Raw genomic sequence first — 19,241 nt, forward strand, 5'->3', positions numbered from 1 at the left:
TAATATGCATTGCTCAGAACTTAATTTGGACAACTTTAAATGCGATTTTCTCAATATTTAGATTTTTTTGCACCCTCAGATTTCAGATTTTCAAATAGTTGTATCTCAGCCAAATATTGTTCTATCCTAAAAAAAAACATCTTAAAAACATTTATTCAGCTTTCAGATGATATATAAATCTGAATTTCAATTTCCTGATGACTGCTTTTGTGGTAATAAATAATATAACACATTAGGTCTATGTTATTAGTTGAATTAATTACTCAACTTTTTAATGATGAACAAATTCTATGCCTTAAGATTGAACAATACTAGCCTCTTCATTCTCATCTGTAGCTGTCAGTACTTCTGTCATTTCTCTCTATCATCTTGTTGGTTGTTGTCATCAACATAAGCGCTGTGGTTGTGGTGACGGTGTCTTTGTGGAGCCTCGTCCCGGGGGAAACCCGTCACCCGCCATCTCTCCAGACTCTCTTTACCTCTATCAGCTCTCTCTCACTCAGTCTGTTCTGTGTGTCACTCACCCCGGCGCGGCAAACAACAGCTCCTTTCTGCTCCCCTTATCACCCGCCGCACGGGGTCAGCGGGTCAGACGGCCACTGAGCATGCTCAGATCGGCTCGTATCGATTTTAATTTAGCGGCGTAGCCCTCGCCGTCGCCGTGAATGCCAGCAGAAGAGAGGAGCGGGGGCGGCCGGGTGATAGAGAGGGACAGATAGAAGTCTGCTGCGCGCCCAAGAGTTGGACTCCATTCTCTCGTCCGAGTGTGTCTCTTTCAGCCCTTTTCTTTGGGTCTTCGATCTGGCGGGCTGCCGACGGCCCCCTAGAGGGTTGAGGGGCCAGTGTTGAGAGGGCCTCCTTTGTGGGGATTCACCGGGCAGGACTGACAACACTGACAGCGGCGATAAAAAACACGGCTTCCCCCCCACGCACACACTCCTGTATTGTCCACGATAGACATGCTGTTCACAATGTGTAACCTTTCGATAGCCAGACAGACTTTAACCCTCTAGATCCTGATGGAGAAGCCGTCGAAAGGAAGTTAAGGCTGAGGATGAGCGATTTGTACATTTAACCTGCTTCCCTTGTGACCTCTGTCATAATCAGAGCTGAATTACTCTGGACTTCCTCGAAGTCAAAGATATGATTATGGCGGAAATACTGACTCTGGTGGGATTGTCGTATATTCATAAGTCGCAAAGTTTATCTAGTGTATCAAAGTCGTATTTTACCAGTGGTTGTCAAATTGGGAGGAAGACTAGATAGTAATAGAGCTGTGTGAATTTTTACACTATAATTTTATAGGCATTAAATGCATTATTTAAAGGATTATTTTTATTATTATAAAACATTTAATGCAAATATAAAATATAAATAATATATCTAGCTTAAAATTGTGAGCTTTATACACATATACCATTGAAAGTTGTATAAAGTTTATTTTTATATATTTATTCTATTTATTTATAAATTGTGAAAAATTATTTCTAACATCATTTTTATTGTTTAGTTCATAAATATAGTTTTTGAAAATTGGTAAAATTCCTAAAAGTAGAGAAATATTAATGCAATTAATATAATATAAGTTAACATTTATTAGTTATATATATAAAATATTATTATTATTATTGTTATTATTAATATACACTACATTATATACACTATATATGCTGTACTACACTAGAAATGTATTTTTTTGTCTTCAGTCAGGATTTGTCCTTTCTACCAAAAGAAGTAAAACAGAATTAAAATTCTGAAATAAAGAAATAATAAATAAATAAAATCAAGATAGTTATTAATTTAGTATTCATTTATAGCCATAATATACTATAATATGATATAATGTAATATAAATTTTAGTTTATATTTCAAATATAAATTGAAATATTAAATATTAAAATTGTTAAATAGCCTATCAATGTTTAATTTTTTATTTATATTTATTTATAAATTGTGGAAAACATGCCTTAATTATTTGTAACATGATTTTTATTGCTTAGAAATGTTTTTAAAAAATGGTACAATGTCTGAAAGTAGAACAATATAATATAATATAATATAATATAATATAATATAATATGTGTAAATATGAATTTATATTTAAAATATAATGTAAATTATTACAATTGTTAAATATCCTATAAATGTTTAACTTTTATTTATATTTATTTATTTCTATTTTTTGTGACATAATTTTTTGTTTACTTCATAAAAATTGTTAAAAATAATAATATAATTTAATATAAATTAACATGTACACACTATATATATTATATTAAAATGTGGATTGTATAAATAGATTTGGTTGATTCAGAGTTTTGATTTGATTCACTACACTGGAATGGTATTAGCAATCAGGATGACAACTGGTAAACAAAACTGTGTGTTTACAAGAATAAAAATCTGAGCTATGTCTGTGTCCTCATTCTCAGGGAAGAGAAGGAGCGCTGGATCCGGGCGAAGTACGAGCAGAAGCTGTTCCTGGTGGGTCTTCCTCAGTCCGACGTGCCGCTGGGACAGCAGCTCCTGCGGGCCGTGGTTGAGGACGACCTGAGGCTGGTGGTTCTCCTGCTGGCCCACGGCACCAAGGAAGAGGTCAACGAGACGTATGGGGACGGAGACGGACGTACCGCCCTGCACCTGTCCTGCGCCATGGCTAACGTGGTCATCACGCAGCTGCTCATCTGGGTAAGGACTCGCTTTTTGAAACTGTCTTTCCTTCTCGAATTTCGTTCCATCATTAATTTCACCCTCTGTTGCAGTACGGCGTGGACGTGAAGAGTCGCGACGCCCGCGGTCAGACGCCCCTGTCCTACGCCCAGCGCGCAGGAAGTCAGGAGTGCGTCGACATCCTCATCCAACACGGCTGTCCCGGGGACGGCGGCGGCGGACTGTCGACGCCCACGGCCACCCGACACAATCCCAACATCAACAACAACGCTCAATGCGAGCTGAACCGTAGTGTTAGCATCATGTGATCGTGGCCCGCAGTGTCTCTAGTGTCTCTTCTCAGAGCGTCCATGTTGATGTTCCCATAGATGCTGCTCTCGTTAAATGCCATCGTTTCCCTCAGCAGTACGTCTTTATTAGGAAACTGTGCGTAGTGCCACGCGTGTCACGTAAACCCATTACCCCATGACGACTTCCTGTGACCAATGTTAGCGAGAATTAGCAGTGTTAACATTATCAATGCGTGTTATTTTTAAGCTGAAGAAAATTATGTTTTTAAGGATCCTTTCTTGTGTGTGTATAGAACAAAAAAAATGAAATGATGGGCAACAAGTTCTAAACAAAATAAGTTTTATTTTTAAGGTGCATCGATTTAAAAAATAATCTGATGACAGTAATGGATCCTCCGCATTGCGCCCATACGTTTTTGTCCATCGGAACATTAAATTATGTTGTTACAAGGACAGTTAATCTAAAAATGACAATTCTGTTATTTCAAACTCTTATTTGAAATTTCAAACAAAACACACAAATAAGATATTTTGAAGAATGTTGGTGACCAAAACGTTTTGGTTTCCATTGACTTCCATTATGTCGACAAGTCAGTGGGAACCAAAACTTTTTGGTCACCAACATTCTTCAAAATATGTTCTAGAATGACATGAGGCAGAGTAAATAATGACAAAATTTTCATTTTTGGGTGAACTATCCCATCAAAATCAACGATTTTGATGAAACCTGTCAAGAACATGTCTATGTATTTCACCCTAAAGTCAAAAGAAAATAAAATAGCTTTACTACTTTCATTTTAAGGTTTAAGTAAGTGTCAGATATTTGCATTTTAATTTTTTTTATTTGAATCGCTACAAAATACTTTGGAAGCCCATTTTGGCCACTGAATAAAAAATAAAATGTAATTGCGACTTACCTCACAATTATGACTTTTTTTCTCTCCGAATTTCTGCAATTCCAAATTTTTTTCTTACGAATCTGTATCTTGCATTTCAGACTTTATCACAGATTTGATTCTCGCAATTCAGAATTTTTTTCTCGTAATTTCAAGTTTATCTTGCAATTCTGACTTTTTATCCTCACAAATTTGTATCTCACAATTCAGAATTTCTTTTCTCGCAAATTTGTATCTCGCAATTCTAACATTTCTCTTGCGAATTTGTATCTCGAAATTCCGAGTTTATATCTCGCAATTCTGACTTTTTTCTCACAAATTTGTATCTTGCAATTCTGAGGTTTTTCCTTGTAATTATGAGTCTATCTCGTATTTCAGAATTTTTTTTTTTTGCAATTACGAGTTCATATCTCGCAAATCTGACGTTTCTCACAAATTTGTATCTCGCAATTCTGAGTTTATGTCTCGCAATTCTAACATTTTTCTTGCGAATTTGTATCTCGGAATTTCAAGTTCATATCTCACAATTCCGACTTTTTTCTCACAAATTTGTATCTCGTAATTCTGAGTTTATATCTCGCAAATCTGACTTTTTTTCTCACAAATTTGTATCTCGCAATTCTGACATTTTTTTCACAAATTTCGTAACTCAAACTTTTTTCTAGCAATTACGAGTTTATATTGCAATTCAGACTTTTTTTCTCGCAAATGATGAGTTTATATCTTGCAAATCAGACTTTTTCTCTTTCAGTTGCAAGTTTATATATCTCAATTCTGAGAAAAAAAAGTCTGAATTGTGAGATTTAAAAAATCACCTTTTTTATTTTTTATTCAGTTGTGGAAATGGAATAAATAAAATACTATATTATAATTATATTAAAAATAATATTGAAAGGAATAAACAGTAGAATATGTATTAAAAATTTGGAGAAACAAAAAAAGATGCATTTTAATAATTAAAATTTTGGTGGAAAAATGTGCAGAAAAAATCACAATGCAAAGCAAACTTAATATTCCTTAATTTTTTACATGCAAAATATATTTTGTAATTTTTTATTTTGACTTTTGGTGACCTGGGCATATTCTTGTTAAGTTGTGTTCTTGTTGATTTTTCCAATTTATGCTAAACACCGAACATTTAAGTGCATATTTCACTCAAGCTTCACCACCGTTGTGCCCTTGAACAGAGCTCAAAAACACTAAGACTGCTGGGTAACACATTACCATTTGTAGCATCAGTGCAATATAACCAAACCCAAATCATCCCACTCATTGCTGTTTTACACTTAGCCTTTACATGATTGTCTTGGAAAGGCTTGATTACCTGACGAATACTGTGTTATTACGGATGCCTTGTGCGAATCATTTCCGGACCGGTCTGAAGTGGTCTTATAACAGTTTGACACTGACGTCCCTCTCTTGCCTAATGACAGATCCATTCAGTAGCAGCGGACGGTACCGACCCACTAGATTACGAAAATAAGACGCTCTCACCGTCAACTCCTTTGTTACGAGTCTAATGACCTCCACACTTGTGACGGTGTGGCAGATTTGTATCCATTAGAATCCAGGCGCGTTTGTAATCGAATGGGGCGGATGGGATGCTGATGTGGATTATGTACAGATGTGTGTATAAAATAGCTTTTCCTGCTCCCTCTTGCAGCTAGCTGTGTGTCGTGCGGGCAATTTCTGGATGAGATGGCCGTTATGTACCCATCTGAAACCTATCAGCCTTAACCCTCGTTTGCTAGCATGTACGCCGTCAACTTTTACTTGAATTATGATGATTAGAACTTAATTAATATTTGGCACATTTGAGTTAAAGGGAAAGCGATAAAGCAAGAGGAAGATTAAACGAGTCCTTACCAGACAGTATTTTAAGTTTACATGTTTTTTTTAGGTGTTTTACCTTTTAGGTACGTTTAATTTCTTATTCGAGTCCGATTTGTACATGCAACCCTCATCTAACCAAGCTTTAGGAGGCTTTTAGCATCTGTGGTTAGTATTTTAAACTTGTTTTAATTCTGGAAACTCATTCCCAAGCAACATGCATGGAAATTTACCCTCTCGACCTCCATAAAGTGAACATGTATCAACATTTTGTTTTTTTTTTAAATATAAGTTGAGTTTGGGCTCCTGTGTATGACGTGAGGTTACTAAGATGAGCTTTTTGGGAATATTGCATTATTAAACACTCGCCCGTCATCCCTGCGACTGCCGGGTTATTGAACGCTGGGATGCGCCCATAAAGCTCCTCGAGTAGCCGTATAGCAGAGAGAAGCACCGTTTTGTTTTAAACTTGTTTTTGGTACCTGGTTTTGGGTCTCAATGTGTCCACATTGTCTGGCCGTTAAGGTACTTTGTGTATTATATGTACATTTGACATATTTATAAAAGCAAGATGTAAATAATTCCTTTTGTTGTTGCTTTTATTGAGCTGTTTGATAACTTTTTGTTGTTTCTTTTCATTTGCCATTGTTTTTAAATGCTCCTTCTGAACGCGACGGAGCGCTTTCAATGAGAGTTAGCTGTTGTGTGATTGGATGCTTGGCTGGCTATTGACATAATAAACACTCCAATAAAATGATTTATACCATGAATGCTGAGAAATCTTGTCATTCTTTCTGTCATTATAAGAAAATGTGTGCTTAAGATTGTCAAAATGTCTTTTATTGTGTGTTTTCCCAACTCTTTCCAAACACATTATGGAAAACCAGAATATTTCATTTTTTTTAGAAGGATATTTTTTTTTTTTTTCATATTAAAATGTGTTTAAAGTGCTTAAAGTATTTGAATTTGACTAAAAATTTAAGGTCTGGAATACCCTTGAAAGTAGTAATATTCCTGAAGAGGTATTTGAAACATTCTTGAATTATTGAAAGACATGTATCTATAAAATAAGTGTTGAATTTTTTTCAATAAGCACATCTTTTCAAGCAAAATTCACGCAATTCAAAAAAACATGCCTTTTTCGTTTATTTGAGATGTCATAAAACTAGCAAGCTAAGCTAGTAGTAGTACTGACGATGTGGTGTAAACGTGGCTGAAGACGTGAAAAGAGGAACAGGTGAACCAAATTACAAGTCATTTAAGCTGGAACCACTGCAATTTATTCAAAGTTGTAACTTTGATTATTCATTTCAAGTGAACCAAAAACAAAAATCGAATTTCAACATCATTTGTAACAATTTTAAAAAAGTGATGTAGTGATGGGTGAAACAGTTTTTCGAAACTCCGAATTAGTTAAAGCTTTGCGTCACAAAATGATTTGAAGCGCTCCAATCGAATTGCATAGCGCAAATCATTTGTTTTAGGTAAGGACTTAAAATCGCATATCACAAATCATTTGATTTAGATTGATCATTTGGAGCATGTATTGCTAATCAATTAATTTAGATCATAACGGGTTTGTGATGGTTTGCGAATCATTATTCAGATTTAGACTTCAGAGCGCCCTGCTGAAAAAAAAACAGCATATGCTGATAGGTATGTTTTGATGCTGGGATGCTGGTTAGGTATGTTTTGATGCTGGTTTAAGCTGGTCCTTTGCTGGTTTATGCTGGTCCTTGACCAGCAACATGACCAGCATAAACCAGCAAATGACCAGCATGCTGGTTTTTTCACCAGGGCGTGGATTGCGAATCATTTGATTCAGATCTGGACTCCGGTGTGGGTTCGCAAATCATTTGATTCTGTTCAGGACTTCGGAGTGCATATGGCAAATCATTTCAAATCAGGATTTCGGAACAACTTTACTAATCTTTTTTTATTTTTTCTTAAACAGTACAAAACAAAAAGACAGTACAATTATAAAAAAACAGGAAAAATAAAGTATACGCAGATACAAATACCTTTAGAATATTAACTGTGATTTTACTATAGTAAAAGTGTAGCATACTTTGTAATACTTTAGTAGTGATACTTTATTTTTGCCATTTTATATTAGAATGTTGTAATTTATCCATTTATCTTTAGAATTTGAAAGAGAAGACATTGTTTGATGAGTGAGATCTCTGATTGAAGTCCTTGAAAAATCAAAAAAGAACTGCTTGAAAAGTCCTTGAAAGTCCTGGAATTTCATTTTACAGTATCTGTACGAACTTGATATTAGCTTTGAGGTCTCTTGAGGTCAATAGTGTAGTCATAGAAACTGACTAATTAGCTTTTAAATACCATGTTTTACACAAGGTGTGTACATATTTTGTCCAATTAGACGTACACTAGCATTCCTTACAGGAAACCTGTCCAAAATATTAATAGCACGATTTGGTCAGTTACCCAGATCCGCAGCCATGTTGGAGATACTCAGATGTAAACAACAGCATGGATTGAGTGGTTAATTTACTACTGAACATGTTCTGCTAATTTATGCTTTCTAAACCACTGAAAAAAACATGTGGATGCTGCTAAATCTACCTGACTGGAAATGATAAGAACAAATACGAATATTGTCAAGATTTTTGCCCTGGAAATCGTGGATCAGTTTGGCCAACCACAAATGCCTTTTGTTCCTCAGACAGTTTTTTGCACTCTTCTCCTTGATTTGTAATAACTTTTGTCAGTCTATAGTAGTCCAAATGTTGTCCCCACTTTGACCGATTAGTAACATGACAAAATATGACAATAATTGACAATTTTCAGCAGCAATAATTAGCAAAATATAAAGTTTTGTTCGGTTCAGTGGCACTGTTTACGTTCAACAGCCAGTTTATGAGTCTTACGCATTTTTATTTATCATAAGTTTCACAAATGAAAACTTGAATATGAAGCCTAAAAATACAAATGAAAGCTGAAGTTGGGCTATAAACTAGCGTAAAATTTAAACAAGTTTTAGTTAAAATAGTTTACAAGAGCACAATTATTGACTCAATTTAAGCTGTAAAAGCGGACTAATGAGTAGATGTGTTTACTTCAGGACGGTGGAACCGTAAGTTCAGTGCCACCAGCATGGAAATGATGGCATCGGTATTTGTCCTGAAAGAATTGAAATGCGTGGTATTTGTGCTAAAAGCTAGTTTTGTTTACATATTAGCATTTAGATGCTCAGCTCAAAGCTAGCAGACATGGGCTAAAAGCCCGAAAAAAGTCCATTTTGCTTTCATAGGCTGTTTAATTGTCATTTTATGTTTTGTTTCCTCGCATTCTCTCAATCTTGCGTTTATCACTTGTTCTTTCTTTCCCGTCCTTGTTTGGATTCTCCGCGTCTCTCTCTCGCTCGCTCTTCTCAGTGCGTTAATTTGCCTGAGAATGCATTAGCTGTAATGAGAGCTGAAGGCCGAGGGAATCCTCCAGGGTTCCATTAATCATGGCCCCTCAGACAGCCAACCTTGATTACAAGTGGCAAGAAATTCATTAGAGCCGCGCCTCTGACAACTTTTATCTCCGCCACTAGCTCTGACTCATTAGGCAGCCAAATTAAGGCTATGATGGCACTGATGAAATTCATCGCTTGTTTATCCTGTGTGATTTGATGCATCTGCCCATACATCAGCGGCGTGGGCGTCCACCAGACACTCCCCAGGATTCAGGCCTCACGCTTCCCGTCCCTCCTCTTCGAAGACTCGGCCGCCGCTGCAGCCGCCCGCGGTCCCTCCGCTTCCGCCAAGGAACGTGAATAGCCGGTACCTTAAGCTTCCTAACGATCCGTTAATGAAACAAATGCTCGGATATCAATTAAACAATTAATCTGATTGTCATAATGAGAGTGTTCCGCTCTTGACAAGCTGTGCTGGTATTCCCATCACCGCATCCTCGGAACAGCACCTTGTGGAATATCTCTGTAGGCTATTTGGTTTGCGATTCATATTTTTTTTAGTGGCGGTGCTATAATAATTAAAGCTAGTATAATTGGCATAATGAGAATGCTAATTAGCAGAGTCTCTAAATGAGGGGATATGTAAATGCAACAGCTCATAGGCATTTACCACTAGCGGTTACTGGAGGCTGAAGCAATTAACTTACACACTCGTGTCAGAGCGACATGCTGACAATACAAGTCAAGAAAGTTCAGAGATTCCTCATTAGTTTATGAGATTGTTTTCTGCGCGCATAATTTATGGGATTGTTTTGGGGAATTGTGTTTTGCGCTTTAAGTGAGCTCGTTTTGTCAAATAAAAACAATTACGTCTAAATGTAAAGACTTGAGCTCTGCAACAGGTTGAGCTGGTGTCTTTCAGAAGGTCATTGTGCAGTTTTCTCAAGGGTGTGGATTCGCATCCAAGTGTCGCTTTCGTCCTCCCTATTAGCACTTAGGAGAGAAAACAGTTGCTGGTGTATCATACATCATGGTACGTTACACTTGGCATCCTGTTGCTGTTTCTAGGCATGAAAGCAGCTTCCAGTTACGTCCACACTGGTCGTGCCTAATTCCAGTAGCGCATACTGTATGCCAGAAACATGGTCGTCAGTCCTGTTTCTTTCTACTGGGATTGCTGGATGATAATATCTGAGGTTACTAATAATAGGCTACTTTGGTCAAATAAAGTCAGAAGTCCATTGCGTCAATCATCAGCCAGTTTGCAGGTGTGACTCCTGTATTGCGTTCACACACATAACAGTGATTTAGATTTAAATACTGTTATCATTCCTAAAACTTTGGCCTAAGTCTAGATTTCTGCTTAGAAAACCAGCCTAAACTGGACGTTTTAATGGCGTTTTCTGCTGGTGAGGCTGTGAGACCAGCTAAAACTAGTTAAAACCAGCTTATCCTTTTAAAAACTTAATGGCACAATTTATAATGTTCGTTACACTGTTCACTTTAATATCAAAGACATTATGTTCCAGCAGCACTGTATAATTTTAGTCTCCATTTGGATATTTACATTAGTAAAAGACGTTATTTATCACTTTATAATTGCTATATTTCTAGCCCAGGTTTCTGGTTATTTCATGCATCATACAACATATGTGACCCGGGACCACAAAATCAATCATAACGGTCAATTTTTTTACATTTAGATTTATGTAAGCTGAATAAATAAGCTTTCCATTGATGTATGATTTGTTAGGATAGGATTATATCTGGCTGAGATACAAGTATTTTAAAATCTGGAATCTGAGGGTGCAAAAAAATCAAAATATTGAGAAAATCGCCTTTAAAGTTGTCCAAATGAAGTTTTTAGCAATGCATATTACTAATAAAAAATTAAGTTTCAATATATTTATGGTAGGAAATTTACAAAATATATTCATGGAACATGATCTATACTTAATGTTATACTTAATATGATTTTTGGCATAAAGGAAAAATCAATAATTTTGACCCATACAATGTATTGTTGGCTATTGCTACAAATATACCCGTGCTGCTTAAGACTGGTTTTGTGGTCCAGGGTCACATATATCTGGTTATTTCATGACACAAAATGGAAAAAAGTAACATTTTAATAAATCAAAATAACATTTGTTAAACATTTTATGTTAATTATTTAATTATTTCCTTAAACTTCTATAAATTTAACACTATGCATTTAAAAATTGTTTAACATTAAAATATTGTGGCCAAGACCTTATTCGTGCTATTAAGTTTTCATATTATACTCCTGCACATATATTTTACATTACATTTCTGTAACTCGAACCGCATGGTACTAGCCACGCCAAGGTCATGGGTTCGATTCCCAGGGAACACATGCACTGATAAATGTTTGTCTTGAATGCAGTGTAAGTCGCTTTGAATAAACACATCTGCTTTCAGATGCCTTCATGCAAAGCAATTTTTCAGCATCATTGTATATGTAGTCTGTGAACAGTCTGTAGTGACTGAATGAGACTCAACCCTGGAACGGAGAGAGAGAGAGACAGAGAGAGAGAGAGACCCAGCGTGGTCTTTTGCTCTCTCCTGTAATGATTGATGTTGAAGTTCATTACAGTGTGTTGGATATGACCAGTGTAATAGAGCTCCATCACTCTCATCTGAGACAGCACGGCCTCCCAAAGAGAGACAAATGAGTCCCGTGCTCATTAACAAAAAAACCTCTCTCTCTCTCTCTCTCACATACACACACACACACACATACACGTACAGTCCCTCTCTTTAGATGATCTGCACTGGTCATCATAGAGTCAAATGATTGTTGTCTGCTGCTTTAGGTCAATGTCAGTCTTTCTCAATTACATGTGGTTGTAAAAGTATGCTTTCATATCTGTTGTCTTTTGCAAATTCCCCTCCGATTATACAAGCAGGCCATGTTGAGAGTTTTAAGTCACAGTTATGGAACGAATAAGCTGAGTACAGTCGTGCACATTAAATGCATTCAATACATTTTGAAAAATATATTGTAGCATGAAGGTTGTCATGCAGTTAGTTTTCATCAGGAGCCTGTGAATCTTTCTTATGTATAACATAACGTTTTTTACTCAGTCAAATGCATTTTGTGTCAAAACTAAACGGTTAGTAAATGTTTCATGTCAAAGTCATAAAGATTGAATATCAGCTTTTTTTATGTTGAATGAAAAGACCGCAGACATCGCATATTTGGTCCTTTTTTCTTTAGAAGGCCAGTTGAAACGATTCAGAACAATAATGCTGCTTTAAAGAGAAGCGATGCGGAAGGCTCAAGCTTCACACCGCTTTCTGAAAAATAAAATAAAGTAAATCTATGTGCATTTTTAACAGAAGGATAATCATTTTACCCCATTGTCTCTTGACGCTGATGACAGATGTGCTCTATTACCTGCTCAAAATGCATCAAATAAAGTAAACCTGCTGGATGTAAAGAAGAGCTAAGACACCCTTTCCACAACCATTTCGACCAGAAGAAAAGAAAACAGAGATATAAGTCAGTGACCTGTGCATTAAAACAATATAGATATTGCAAGATTAACATTGCCTGATATTATTTTTAATATCTTGATCTTAAAAGATTCAACAGTGGAAAGTAGATATATTTTAGCATCTGATATTCTTTTTTGCTGCATGATGCAGTTGTGTGTATTTTATATTTTGCATGCTTATTATGATGTCCTTGAAAACTATGGTAGTTAAATATTATTTACTTTGTATTATTAATTGGAATTTATAATTGCATAATTAAATTATTTTTAAGGGTGAATAAATAAATAAATATAGTTGCCAATAAAGAATTGCTAGTAGTCACCACATGCTTTAGGATAATGTTTGGTATAAAATCTCTATCAATGAGTCAATGACTTGATCAATAGTTAATTAGTTCGTTTGGAAAGATGACACTGAAACAGCACTTAAAAAGAGCCAACATGCATGCAACAGTGAACAGTTTTATGCAACCATATTGCACATTTATTGTGACGTCGATGGGAATATATCACTCTGTCATTGTGTTCTTGAGCTTATTTATTTCCATCACCGTTTTTTTCACAAAGAACTGGGGGAGATTCCGCCTCTAAGGGACAGAAATGCTTTAAGAGCACATGCAAAAATGATCGAAACAACGAGAACGGCCCGTTAAAATCATACGGGGAAATTAGACAACAAATGGCAACATGCAAAAACTCACTAGACAGCAACTTATAAATACTTATTTTTTAAAAATGTCTCTTTACAGTTTCGTATAGTGCACATTTGTGTCGCACGGACACATTTCATATTTACAAATGTACAAAATAATAAATTAAAAATAAAGACATTTTAGGGGAGAGAGGGGAAGGAACAAACCTGAAAGTAATGTCGATAGTGAACAGATATAAAAGTCGGTAACACCTTATATAAAATGCTTAACAGGTCATGTGGTAATATACGTTCAAATATTATAAACTTTGATTCATATAGGCTATTCAGAATTGAATGTATATATAAACCGATGATCCGTTAAGCATTGTATAGGCCTCGTGTTTTAAATCGATTAAAGTGTTACCTAAAAGTCTCTGAATATCCTTCTAGATACTGGAATGGTCTCCTTTTTAGGTGTGCTTCATGCATCTGTAGTGTGTGACCCCTGACCTGTGGGAATGTGGGTCATGTAAATGTTCTTTTGAGAAGTTCAGGGTCATTTTCATTGAGAAGTTCATGGCCTGCTGCCCGGTTCGATCTGTTGATGCTGACTCCGAACCGCGAACCTGTTGACGTGCACGGGAATGGGCACGACGATTTTGGGGTTCCGGACGGGCTCCCCGGATCTGTTGTTGACGTTGCCGGCTTTGATCCGTTTCCATTTGGCCCTGCGGTTCTGGAACCAGATTTTGACTTGGACCTCGCTGAGTTTGAGTGCGTGTGCGATCTGAGAGCGCTCGGTGAGGGACAGATACTTCTTACAGTGAAACTCCTTTTCGAGTTCCAGCAGCTGTTCGCTAGTGAAAGCAGTCCGCCTCCTCCGGCTCTTTCCAGCCGAGCCGCCCGGCGGTAACGCGTCCTGTGAGCCTCCTTTGAGTTTGCTTTTCTGGGACGCTGAAGCGCAGGTGTTCCCGTCGGAGAAGCTTTCGTTCTCGCTGTCGGCTGAACTGTCCTCCCTGTCACTGCACGCTGCCTCCGCTGATTTCAGGTCCAGTTTCTCATCATCTGAACTGTAGAGTTTGGTTTCGCCTGAGGAGAATGAAAATTAAGAGATTAATCATTACAAATATTCCGTACAGATTTGGCCAGTTCAAGGGGCAAATATAGTATTCATGTGAATCCTTACGACCCTCTAAAACTTAAGTGTAAGTCCTTTTTGACATCCTCGAATTTAATACTAATTAAAAATCGAGTTAAAAATCAAGAAGAAATGAATTGTCAAATGTGTTAAAAATGTTAAAGTGCGCTAAAACAATAATTGTTCATATTTTGCTTTCTGCACAACATCATAAAAGAGTGTATAACTGAAGTTTGTTTTCTACAAGTGAAGGCCTGTCTGCATATGCAATTATCTAAAACTGACTTTGGTTTTTAACTTACATTTTTTAAGCAAATTTAAAATGTCAACCTGCAAGTTCATTGAACTTTTTTCGATGACGAATGTTTTAAAATGGTCAAAAGCTTAAGAAGAAATGACAGTATTGTAGCAGGGTGGATGAGGGAAATATATATTTTATAACAGTAATGAAATTTTTTTAAAAGCTGCTGAATCCATAGAATAATGTATTTTGCTTTATGACTCAGTCTGCTCAATTTCAAATTGAAAATATCTAATTCTGCATAAATTGTTTAGAAATATTATTCTAAAAACCCAAAGCATATAATTGTTTCGAAACTCTCCAATGGCAGGAGTGAAGGCCTGTGCCACCTGAATACAAATCGAATGACAATGGAAGTTTTCAAGCTCAGATGTGTTCATTTGTCTTTCGATAATTTTATGAAGTCTCAAGAACAACAGCAGATGATAAATGTAGATTGCACTCTGTTATTCCAGCACACAAAATTACGATTTTAAACAACGGTGGTGAATTTTTATTCGAAGTTTCATTTAACAATTCTTAACTTTCAAGTGTCATCATGACATTTCGGACTAAATGTACAAGAATCTTAAAGCTTATGCATGAAGTTTTTATGGAGTTCCACAGTAAAAAAAAAAAGTAATTGAAAGAATTTCTGCAGCACTCTATGTTCACCAAAAGCGCATGATTCTTATCAAGGACGTTTTAGTATAGGTTTTTTTGTTTTGGATGTATATAAATTTAAGTTTAACATTAAAAGGTTTTTATTTAGCATATTGGTTTATAGGTTTATATCTAACTCATCCGTAGCGGTTTCCTCAAGAACTAGAGAATAAAAGTTTGTTTTGGAACTTTCGGCATCACCTTGTAACACCCTTCGGGTTCTAATCAGAGCTTTTATTTTAAATAAAGGCCGTTCGAACTTTTTTACGCTCGTAATGAAACCACCTGTCAGTGAGAGTTTGTGTCCGGTGCTCACCTGCAACCGCCTGGAAAGTTTCAGTGAAACTGAGGAGTTCAGAGCCCTTGAGCTCGTCATGCGGGCTCTCCTGCCGGTTCATCCCCGTCCCGTCCGCGCCTAACCGGGGTCCCGGCATCTCCTGCGGGGGATAGAAACTATCTGGAGGGTCCGAGAAACTGGGCAGGGTGGTGGTGAGCGCCACCATGGAGGGCATCCCCTGCCCCAACCCCGCGCAAAAAGTGTTGGTCAGGCGCCCCGCGAACGATGCCAGCGGTGCCAAGGGAGGGATACCCGACGGTAATGACGAATGAGACAGGGCTTGTGGAATCATAAGCGGTCGGTACGGCATAAACATCGGGTAGCCCGTGTAGAGCAGGTGGCCCGGCCGGGGCTGTGGAGTGCCAATCAAAGAATCAATGGAAAACGCCGTGCCCGGACCGCTCGGTCTCTGCATGGTGAACTGAGCGCGGTCTGGTCGTATAAATCCCGTGCAGTGGCCTTCTGAGACAAATCACCCCAAATGTGGTCCACGGTTATCCTGATGGTGCTGTAGGGTCCTCGCCGTCCAACTGACTGTGAGACCTGATGCGTTTTTTGTCTGGAGCTCTCAGTGCCTCAGCCTCTATTTGTCACATACTGAGACATAAACACACACACGCACACCCCTCTTCTCTCACTCTCTCTCTCGCGCGCTCTCTCTCTCTCTTTCTCTCGGTTATCATCAATACAAGAGGATAGAAGGGGGAGTTGCCCTGGAGACTCATCCATCTTCCTCAAATTACGCTTCATTTCCTTATTCAGTCCCTGACTTTTTAGGCCGCCTAGAGAGAGGGGGGCTAGTTTCCCAGTGGGTCAAGTCCCCTCCTCTGGAAAGCGAATGTGAGGGGACTGCGCTGACCACACCAACCCAATCAACTATTATTAATTTTGATTGATGATAAGTAATTACTTTGTATTCAAGGGAAGATATATAACAACGGTTCTTTTGTTGATTCTTTCAGAGGCCGATGGCATCGGAGTCGTGAGGGCGGAGAGGCAGATGTTTCGGCCTTCTTGTGAGAGAGAGTCTTTTCTATTCTGTTGGGAGAAAGAGTGAATCTGGCCGGCAATTATCCCCAAGAGAGAGATTTTACTGATGAAATGACGTTTGAATGTGGAGATCTGTGTGAACTCGTACTGATAAAATCGGGGGGGATTGCGAAATACGACTATAAATAAATACATCCGTTTATAGATGGATTTTCTACACGATAAAAATAAGAAACGCCTTAATTTAGTTCTTAGAACTTGACATAGCTATAAATTCCATACTTTTTCATTTAAAAAAGGGTTTATACAACTTTGTCAAAACGCCATTTTTACACATTTTTAGTCACGAATAGGGTGCGAATTATGGGAGGGCCTGACCCTCCTAATTACACTTTGAACCTCCCTAAAGTCAGTCAAAACAAACGGTGGGGGGGAGGTTGAAATGTGAAATGTAAAATACCCCATATACATCTGTGTGGAAATGTTGAATGTATACATTTCAAAAGCGTTTTCAAATAACGTTTCACTCATCACAAAAGTTAGGGAAGTTCGCTAAATGTATAGGCCTACGTTCGCGAAAAGAGAAAAAAATCGCCATAGCGTTCGCCTGAGGGGGTAACCATAGCAACAGCGGGCGGCGCGAACGTTTTCCGTTACAACCCGGCGGGAACTTCGACAAAACAAGTAGGGCAACTGTCATTATTTATCACTTTATTCAACATTTAAGCGATATGTTCAAAGTGTATGACAAAAAAAAGTTTTGTTTAGATGGTTTACCTCAGGTTTTGGACGAAAAAGCCAGTTTTTGGCGCGGAAACGTACTGACAGAAATTATCTTAAAACGCGGCTTCCTGAAACTCTCAAAATAATTCGCACACCGGACTGGTCATAAATAACAAATAGTTTCTTCATTTGACCTCAACAAATCAAGCCTTTTTGTTTAAAAAAAATAGTATTTTTTGAAAACTTCAACTTAATGACCTTGACACACAGTCAGGGTCTGTTTTTTCAGTCTCTGGACATTTACACCTAGACAAACAATATCAAAATGACTGTATTTTTATAAATTAAAACCACTAAAGACTAAAGCTTTGTTTAGATGGTTTACCTCAGGTTTGGACGTTAGCGCGGCGAAAAAGCCAGTTTTTGGCGCGGAAACGTACTGACAGAAATTATCTTAAAACGCGGCTTCGTGAAACTCTCAAAATAATTCGCACACTGGACCGGTCATGAATAACAAATAGTTTCTTCATTTCACCTCAACAAATCAAGACTTTTTGTTTAAAAAAATAGTATTTTTTTGAAAACTTCAACTTAATGACCTTGACACGCAGTCAGGGTCTGTTTTTTCAGTCTCTGGACATTTACATCTAGACAAACAATATCAAAATGACTGTATTTCATGAATTAAAACCACTAAAGACGTGAGTTCAAGTCGTATGAAATCCATTTAATGTATTTTCAAAGATCGAGACAAAAAAGAGCGACATGTTCGCAGATATTCAACATCCTGAGTGGAAAATCATACGAATAATTTGACAAGACGTTAAGTACACAGGAAATTAAGAAGGACAAGACTTTAGAAGAAAAAGTAATCATACTTTCCTTTAATAGTTGAGAATATAATTTCGATTTTAGAAGAAAAATAATAAAAGAAAAACAAAGAAAAGGGGTCTAAAATTGTACCCTCAGAGCGGTTTCTCTTTCCCCGCTAAGCATTAATTTAATCGGAGATCATTTTACCGTTTAAATGCCAATTCACTTCTGATGATGATTAGGCGCTATTGAGTCCTGCGGGGCGCGGGCTCTCCAACTGGCCGTCTGATTGCGCGAGGACATAAACACATCACCTCCGACTCTGATTAGCGATGGAGGACCCACAGATGCTAATTATTCTTATAATTGCAAATGACTCCATTCAGGAGCAGTGCTCTTTGATCTATTGAAACCAGACAGCGTTCTCTTTCCCTCTCTCTCTCTCACGCTACTGAATGGGATACAATCAGAGCCCCCCCTCCTCTTGGTCATCGTATATGAGACTTTTATCAAAGATCTGCTCGTAGACAATTGCTTTGCACCTTTGTTCTTCGCTACATGCACTACACATGAAGACAAAAATCACAAACCAAAAGTGCATCTTTGACGCGCAATTAATAACTTGATAGTGCAGCATAATAGAGGAGAACATTTTTTTGTGCTAAATTTTTACTACAGTGGTCGGTGAGGATGCATACAGAAAACTATTTTTATTTAAAAAAAAAAAAAACGCAGTAAAATATTGAAAGTGTTCCACTTTACCAGCATCCACCCTATAATACTAATACTACTAATAAGCTTCATTATTAATGTATATGTTAATACAATTAAACCTAAATTATTATTATTATTCATAATTTGTTCTGGTAAATCCTTCCACTCAAATGCCCATTGCATTGTTCTGGTGTTTTGTAATGGGTCGGGGTGACAGGGTCATTAAACACGTGAGACCCTCACATTGTCCCCCATCATTTTGTGCTCCGCCTTTACTTGTGGTTGTCATTCAAGTGCATGCTTCTTTATAACATAATT

At 37.4% G+C, this 19,241-nt stretch overlaps 2 protein-coding genes across 4 annotated transcripts in view; one reads left to right on the plus strand and one right to left on the minus strand.

Moving 5' to 3' along the window:
* agap3 (ArfGAP with GTPase domain, ankyrin repeat and PH domain 3) overlaps nt 1-5,323 on the plus strand; it is a 214,151-nt gene extending 208,828 nt beyond the window's left edge. For all 3 annotated transcript variants that reach the window (XM_051097602.1, XM_051097604.1, XM_051097601.1), the window contains exons 17-18: nt 2,433-2,688; nt 2,763-5,323. In XM_051097602.1, coding sequence (XP_050953559.1) covers nt 2,433-2,688; nt 2,763-2,978 — 472 coding nt within the window. In that variant the 3' untranslated portion in view covers nt 2,979-5,323. The remainder of the gene's footprint in view (nt 1-2,432; nt 2,689-2,762) is intronic.
* Nucleotides 5,324-13,151: 7,828 nt separating this feature from the next.
* Nucleotides 13,152-16,296, minus strand: gbx1 (gastrulation brain homeobox 1). Its single transcript, XM_051098569.1, has 2 exons — nt 15,663-16,296; nt 13,152-14,354 (listed from the first exon to the last, which is right to left on the minus strand). The coding sequence occupies exons 1-2, from the start codon at nt 16,096-16,098 to the stop codon at nt 13,840-13,842; spliced, it is 951 nt and encodes a 316-aa protein (XP_050954526.1). The 5' UTR covers nt 16,099-16,296; the 3' UTR covers nt 13,152-13,839.
* Nucleotides 16,297-19,241: the final 2,945 nt, after the last annotated feature.

The sequence above is a fragment of the Labeo rohita genome, chromosome 24 (genome assembly GCF_022985175.1).
Source record: "Labeo rohita strain BAU-BD-2019 chromosome 24, IGBB_LRoh.1.0, whole genome shotgun sequence".
In the NCBI taxonomy this organism is placed as follows: Eukaryota; Metazoa; Chordata; class Actinopteri; order Cypriniformes; family Cyprinidae; genus Labeo; species Labeo rohita.

Bases quoted from the DNA above. Each gene is read 5' to 3' on its own strand.
- gbx1 (XM_051098569.1), bottom strand. From the start codon at position 16,098: ATGCAGAGACCGAGCGGTCCGGGCACGGCGTTTTCCATTGATTCTTTG. The intron at 14,355-15,662 runs GTGAGCACCGGA...CATTCTCCTCAG, and splicing joins AACTTTCCAGGCGGTTGCAG to GCGAAACCAAACTCTACAGT.